Source organism: Rhagoletis pomonella, unplaced genomic scaffold (assembly GCF_013731165.1).
Source record: "Rhagoletis pomonella isolate Grant_MI unplaced genomic scaffold, Rhpom_1.0 Rhpom_scaffold_00002, whole genome shotgun sequence".
Taxonomy (NCBI): Eukaryota; Metazoa; Arthropoda; class Insecta; order Diptera; family Tephritidae; genus Rhagoletis; species Rhagoletis pomonella.
This window is the reverse complement of record NW_023458556.1, coordinates 31,732,100-31,739,662: the sequence shown is the minus strand read 5'-3', so window position 1 is coordinate 31,739,662 and position 7,563 is coordinate 31,732,100. Positions and strand designations below refer to the sequence as shown.

Sequence of the window (7,563 nt, the reverse complement as noted above, 5' to 3'; positions counted from 1 at the left end):
GCAGTGTTTCAGAGAATCTTCAGAGGTGGTGGTATTGCTGTCACCGCTACTGCCATGAGCTCCGCTCGAAAGCACTGCAAAAAAGGAAACGAGAAAATGAGTCTTAATAACTTTTACGATATATTTCTTAAAATTATTGATATGTATATATTAGTGTGCCACCTTTCTTTTTAGTGACAGCCAGGCTGCAACCAAAGCTCTGAGCTCTTTCACGTTTCACTCAAAGATTGCGTTGGACTGCCGCCTATTTCTACAGGAGAAGGCCAAGCAGAACAGACTTCACCTCAATGGGGTCCCTGGTCAAAGGGACATAGAGGGAAACTGCATGACAGATGAACTTAGTGAATTTTTTTACAAACAAGCTGAAGAAAGATGGAGTCAAAGTACGTCTTGTCGAATTTCCAGGCAGACTTGGCCTAAATGGGACCGGAAGCGGTCACGAAGGGTATACTCTCTTAGAAGAGAGGATATATCTATGTCGTGGGGCCCTAACCGGGCACTGTCTAATAAGTAAGCATGCAGAAAGGCTCGGCGTGCCTTTTTGTAGATGTTGCAGAAGCTGCAAGGACGACGAAGAGGAGGAAACAGTATTACATCTCTTGTGTAAATGCCCAGGGTTCATCATTTCTGGTCGACCTTAGGGAGGTTTCAAATACCGATGCGGGGTGCCTGCTGAGATTCATCAGCGAAACGAAGTGGTTCAATAGGTAGGATAATTGAACGGTGCCAACTGTGTGTGTAACACAATGGGCCTTCTATCGATGGCCTAAGTGTGCCGCTAAGGCGGCAGCCGCCTCTACCTACCTAAAGATCCTTCGACTCGGCATCCATGATCTCTCTGCACTCGGGTATATACAACTGAGACCACTTCGCAAAGGAGACTGGCACTTGGCGAAGTGCTTTGGGCTGGGCACAAACCGACGAACGATTATAGAGCCAAATAAGAATAATAAGAAGAAATGTAAAAAAAATAACTGTAAAACCATAGTATGTGGACAGAGCTGTCGTAGCGGATCGTGGATAAATTCAGCCGACATCGCGGATCAATTCAAACAACGGCTTCAGAGTTTATGACTTTTAAAAAATAATAATATGTTATAATAGATTAGCGCTTAGACAATATGTTAGTATTTGGCCGAACTTCTCCTCCAATTTGTGGCGTGTACGTTGATGTTTTCACACAAAGGGTAGGGAACTACAGTTTTACGGTGGCTCAGAACAGCGATTGTATTTTTAAGGGGAGCTGTTTTTAGTGGCAGAAATACACTCGGAGCTTTGTCATTACCTGTCGAGGGGGAGACCGCTATTAGAAATAGCTTTTTCTTTTCTTTAGCTTTTGATGTTAATTGGAAACTGTGCTCTATCCCAGACCCTGCGGACTGTCAGTGCGCACTTTTAGCCACTACCGCACAGCGGTTTTCTTATTTTTCACCTAATATTTCTTTTTACCTACGCTTGACTTAATTACTATTTATATTAACTTACCCAAACTCGAAATCAGATTTCCCCACAATTCGGCTGTTTGCCAAGCCAAGAAGAAGAAACCGAAGAATCGCACAATAATTGCATCCACCGCCTGTTCGGTTATCTTCGCATACACTTGACCGACCTGAGTCAAATAGGTGGCCTTAGATGCCCACATAGGAGCGGCACCCAAACCGACTAGAATACCAGCAGGAACCAATGTGTAAAACCTATGTAGGAACATAAATAAGATGTGCAGCGTTAGATAATTCAAGTTTGATAAATGCGAATATGTATGGACATGAACATCCATTGCTTGACTACTTACTTTGGGAACAATTGGAAGGCGATGTACGGCGCATAGCACAGCATACTGAAGACCAGCGTCCACTTTACAGTCAATTTGCGTATAATAAGTGTGGGTAGGAAGATGCATGAGACGACAAGCGCCGCATAAATGGCGCTCAACGATACAGTGCCTAAGCCATCTTCGGCATTAATCGAGGACTGTAAATTGGCTGTGCCCTGGTTGACGGAAACAAGACAAGCGTTGTGTGAAGTACGTAAACAAACAAAAAGTTGAAAAGAAACAAAAAACAAAAAGATTGAAATGTGTGTAGGAAAACAAAGAGAAAGTGAATTTTTATTGTATTAACATATGCGCTTGATATGCATGTATGTATGTATGTATGTATGTATGTTTATATGGCTGCATGTGCGTATGCTTGGTTTTTAAATTATACATATGTATGTATGTACATATGTATGTGCGGCTATTGGCCAGTGCGTGCGCTTTTTCATTGGCGACTGAATATATTTATTTTATTTTTTATGCATTTTTGTTTTTACTACTATAAAATGTATCGATTTTGTGTATGTTTGTAGGTAAATGCGTACATACAGTATTGGCCAATACAATAACACCCCCATTTCAAATTGAAATTGTTTGCCACTCATTTTTATTTATTTAGTTTTAGAAATTTTCAATTAAAATACAGTTTATTCTATAACAAAACTCACATAAACGCAGGGGTTATAATTTTTAAACGACTACAAGAAAGCGGGACAAACTTCCACCTAAATTTCAGTTTTATAGCTCAAGCAATTTTAGTCCAATAATGTGCAGGTTTCAAGTATCTAAAAATTACCGTTGATTTTTTAAGATTTTTTTTTTAATTGTGTTTATTCGTCATATGGAAGCAAATGGGACAAAAAATAAATAAAAAAAAATAAACAGTAATTTTTAGCGACTTGAAACTTGCACATTATTAGACTGAAATTGAAGGGCTATAAAAATGCGTACTTGAAAAAATTCTAACACTTCCGAGAAAAATGTTTGAAATTTCGGTTAAAAGTTGTTGCGTTTTTTGTAGCCTTTTAAAAAGCTTTAGAGTTGGTTTTATATTAGTTTTGTTAAAGAATGAACTCTATTTTAATTGAAAATTCTTAAAAATAAATAATTAAACATAAGTGGCAAACAATAGCACTTTGAAAGTGGGGTGCTATAGATATGTCCAATACTGTATGTACATATGTACATACATATATTTCATAGAGAATTAATATGCCTTTTCGTTGACTTACCTGAAACGCTGTGAATTGTACCATGAATGCAAATGATATGATGGAGATATTTTTCAAAATGCGCCATTTTTCGCCCGGATTTAAAATGACTTTCTCTCTGAGTGATGCTGTATCTGGCTCAAAACCAGCTTTTGGCTGCAAAACAAGATGTAAGAGTATACAAAATTGTTAGTGTTTTTGTTTTGGTTTAAGTGGTTTTTTAATAAAAAAATAATCTACATCAATAAAAACAATATCTAAAAACTAGGCAAAGGTAAATTTTTTATTATGCTGAAAAATCGCCAACATTTAAGTGGTTAATTTAAAACATAGATCAGTTAATCAACAAATCGAGTGCGTATCGTGAACAATATTGTCAGTTAGACATGTATTTTTCTCTACCAGAAGTATAGCTTCGTATCCACACTCTGTGAATTGAAGGGCCTTCGTAAAGACTTTTTTTGGTTCCAACAAATTTTTTATAATTTTTTTTTTCATTTTATTCGACAGATTATGTTTCGTAGGCGGTTGGAATGTGCTTTGGAGATAAAGAAAAAACTCCAAAACACTTAGGCAATTTTGTAGGTCTGCTAGCCTCTGGAAAAGTACTATAAGGTTGACTACACACGAGCCGACCGTTGAAGCAACCGGGGAATGCCTCGTGTGTAGCAGTTGTTGCTCATTAAAATTCGTGCTGCCGCAACCGTCACCCGAAAATCAAAATGTTTTTTTTTTTTATTTTGTGTTGGTTGTGCGGTTTGGTCGGTTGCCTCGTGTGTATTGAACGAGAAAAACAGGTTGCCTTAATACGTTGCTTCAATGGTTGTCTCGTGTGTAGGCAACACAAAGCTAATGTGATGTATTTCCGATTTGATTTGGAGATAAATCGGTGTTAGTTTTTTGCCATGTTCACTGTTGGATTTTGTTCTACAAAATGAACTTGGAAGTTCGTTCAAAATTCACAATTTTCTCACACTATCGAAATAATCAAATACGAATAACAGGGCAATTCTGGCTAAGATAGTTGAAAGTCTTTCGTAAGGCAATTGAAAGACAACAGTAGGCAAGATAGTTTGAACATTTTTTTTTTATTCTGGCAAGAAAGTCTTACAAAAAAAAAGATGCCTTTCATGATAAAAAGCTCTTTTGACAGAAGATATTGTATATCATTTCGTTCCCGCTGCTCCAACAGTCGCAATTTCCGTGTGAAAAAGCACTGCCTTCCCATGCGAGAGATCCGAGGTTCGAGTCCTAGGAAAACGATTTTTTTTTCAATTTAAATTATATTTTTTTCTTTTTTTATTAATTTTCTTTTAATTTTTTTTTAGATTTCATTGTTTTAAAAAGCAAAATATATATATATTATTTTTATAAACTTATTTTATTTTATATTTATTTTTCTTTTTTTAATTTTATTTTAATATTTTACTATTTCAAAAATAAAAATATTCCACTTAATTTTTAGAAACTTATCTACATATATTTTTGCTTATCTTCTTAATACAATTTTTTAAATTTACTTTTCAAATTTTATTGTTTTAAAAAGTTTATTAAGTTAAATTTTAGGAATTTATCTCAGGTTTTAGTTTTTAATTTATTTTGTTTAAATGTTTATATTATATTATTTAAAAAGAAACATATCTTTTTTCTAATTTCATTTAATTTTTAGAAACTTATTTTGTTATGTTATTCTTTTTTATTAAATTTTCTTTAAATTGCTGATTTAAATTTTATTGTTATAAACACAAAAAAATATTATTTTTAAATTCGTTTAATTTTTAAAAAACTTATGGCTAAACAACAAATGAATAACACTTAGACCTCCTCGTTAGCAGATTTCCATACTTGCAGAAAGACTAATTTTATCTTTGCTACTAGTAACAAGAAAAAATGTGTTAAAACAAATGTGAAACATTTTAGCAATATTTAGCGAATTAAAAACCAATTTTTTGCTAATTGCTGATTTGCGCGTAAAATATAAATGTAGGTATGTTTGTATATAGCAAAGAGATAATAATAAAATATCATACCAAATAGCACGTTTTTTAACTTTGGTAAGGTAGTCTTGTGTGATTGAATTCTAGCATACATTGTCTGTCACTTATTTATATTTTATAAATATTTATGCGTCTTTTTTTTAACAAGCTTACATAGATATGTATGTATGCATATACGTATGTACATAAGTGGGATATTCCCTTAAAGTCTTTACGTGTTGACCTTTCTTTTTTATTTTAAAGGTGGTTTAAAAATACTTCAAATGTGTATATTTTCAAACCGAAAAATATGGCGAAACTCGAGATAAGTTGGTGTGCCAAGGTTCACAGATATGTATATTAGGGCGCCTCACCTACATAAAGAATATTATTATTTTGTTTCCGTTTATACATTTTTTAACATTTTTATGCAAAAATATTAAGATTTACGTGATGTTTTTTTTTGGAAAAAATATTTTTAACAACCAATTTTAGTTTAAGAACCCCAATTTTTGGAGGTATTTTTAAATTGGTCTAGCTGATGTAAATCTTAATATTTTTTTTACAAAATTTTGGCCGAAGCCTTAAAATATTTTAAATTTTAAAATTCCGATGGAAAAACAGTACCTACTTTATTGTATGGAGTGATGCACCCTTAGCTTCAAAACCTTGTCAAGAAATTTCTGTGAACTTAAGTTATTTAATGTGTTTGGAAAAATATCGTTAAAATTTACTGCCTATAAGGACTGCATCGAATAAAATTGTCCGTCACACTTGTTCTCATATCGTACTATTGAAGTAAACATTAAATGTATATTTTTTTGTATCTTATTACATAGCTCGGCATTAAATGTCAGCACATAATGAGTGTCCTTTCATTCAATAACAAATTGATTCAAGAAGAAAATGGCAGGGGAATCGAAATTGAGAAAATTTTTTGTGTTAAAATTCAACAAAAAAGGTAGACAAAGACCGCACGCATTTTTGCAGTAGAGTAAAACTTGCACTTTGTAACTAAAACTAAATACTAAAACTTAACAGGCTAAAAAACTGCATACTCAAAAAAATTAAAAAAATTGTAATTTTGTAATGTACCCATTTTACTCAACTTCGGTGTAAAAAAAAATTCATAACTCAAATTATTCTAAATAGAGTTTACTTAAATATTGCGCAATACTCAGAGCTAAAATTGTGATTTTTTTTTAAATTTTTTTTAGGTGATTTTTAAAGAAAATCGGGTTGAAGTAGTTTTTATCGCGGGCCTAAGGTAGAAATTCGTATGATGCCGAAATCATTACGAAGTAAAGGGGCGTTTAATTAAAAATTCTTTCTGGTTATATATGGGCCGCCGACGCGGCTTAATGCATATCTATCACGGAAAAGTTTTGTGTACTGATTACGTTGGTTCATGGCTTCGAGTGACACAATCCAAAAAATCATAAACTGGAGAAAACGGCTTTAAAGTTAACAGTTAACATACGCTCCATTATAGTAAAAACGTTTTTTTTTAAACATACTTTCTACATATAAGCCGAATGGGATCATCAATACTAGTTTACCAAATATCTCGAATCCTGCGCCACCTATCGGACAATTTTTTTTATGGAGTTATTCCTTTTCATCTAATTAATAGACGTTTCAAATATTTCGACTTCTGCGCCACATATCGCATTAATTCATCTTTCGTATTGCCAACAATTGATTATTATAATATTTTGGATAATGGGCGTGGCGCCACCCACTTATGACCACAAATGTGTATCTCGATAACCGATTTATCAATGTCTATCAAACTCGGTGCACTTAATAAACTTGGTACGGAAAAGCAATTCGGACCAAAATTACACCCGCTTCCCGTATAACGGTAAATTTAAGAAATACGAAAACTCCGATATTTCAATAACTGAGGACGCTCCACTCCAAGCGATTAGTTATAACAATCTCTTAACGATAAATAGGACTGCTATAGACTTTTAGGAATTGGGCGTGGCACCGCTCACTTTATGACTACAACGGCGTATCTCGGTAATCACTTTGTCGACTTCTCACAAACTTGGTTCAATTATATCATTAAGTCCACCTCAACATATTTTCGAAAACGTTCGAAATCGGGAATACACCGCTGCTTATCATGCAAAGGTAGTTTAGAGAAAGTTGAAATGTCGATATTTGTTACCTGCGCGGATTTGCCCGAACTTATACTTCTTTACTTGTAATTTTAATTTTTTATTTTCCCTCATTAATTTTTAACCGACTTAAAAAAAGGATGAAGGATTCGTCGGAATATGTACATATATGTATTTTTTTATGTATGTTACCGCATTACTTTGGACCACGTTAAACGATTTCTATATTTTTTTTTTAAGGAAAGGTGGTACTTCAGAGGTGCTCCCATACTAATTTGGTTGAGAATTGAAGTCGGGTTTGTTTTTTTTTTTGCTTAAAAATTACTTGTTATAGTATAATTCTGCATACTCAAATCACTTTTTTTTATTAGTTTCTGTATTTTTCTTTTTTATTTTATTTTATTTTATTTTATTTTATTTTATTTTATTTTATT

At 33.4% G+C, this 7,563-nt stretch overlaps 1 protein-coding gene across 1 annotated transcript in view; it reads right to left on the bottom strand.

The window, feature by feature from the left end:
• LOC118752947 (UNC93-like protein) overlaps positions 1 to 3,216 on the bottom strand; it is a gene marked incomplete at its 5' end in the record, with an annotated part of 3,627 nt that extends 411 nt beyond the window's left edge. The window contains 4 exons of the mRNA XM_036487799.1: positions 3 to 74; positions 1,486 to 1,694; positions 1,793 to 1,989; positions 3,049 to 3,216. Coding sequence (XP_036343692.1) covers positions 3 to 74; positions 1,486 to 1,694; positions 1,793 to 1,989; positions 3,049 to 3,216 — 646 coding nt within the window. The remainder of the gene's footprint in view (positions 1 to 2; positions 75 to 1,485; positions 1,695 to 1,792; positions 1,990 to 3,048) is intronic.
• Between the last annotated feature and the right edge of the window lie 4,347 nt (positions 3,217 to 7,563).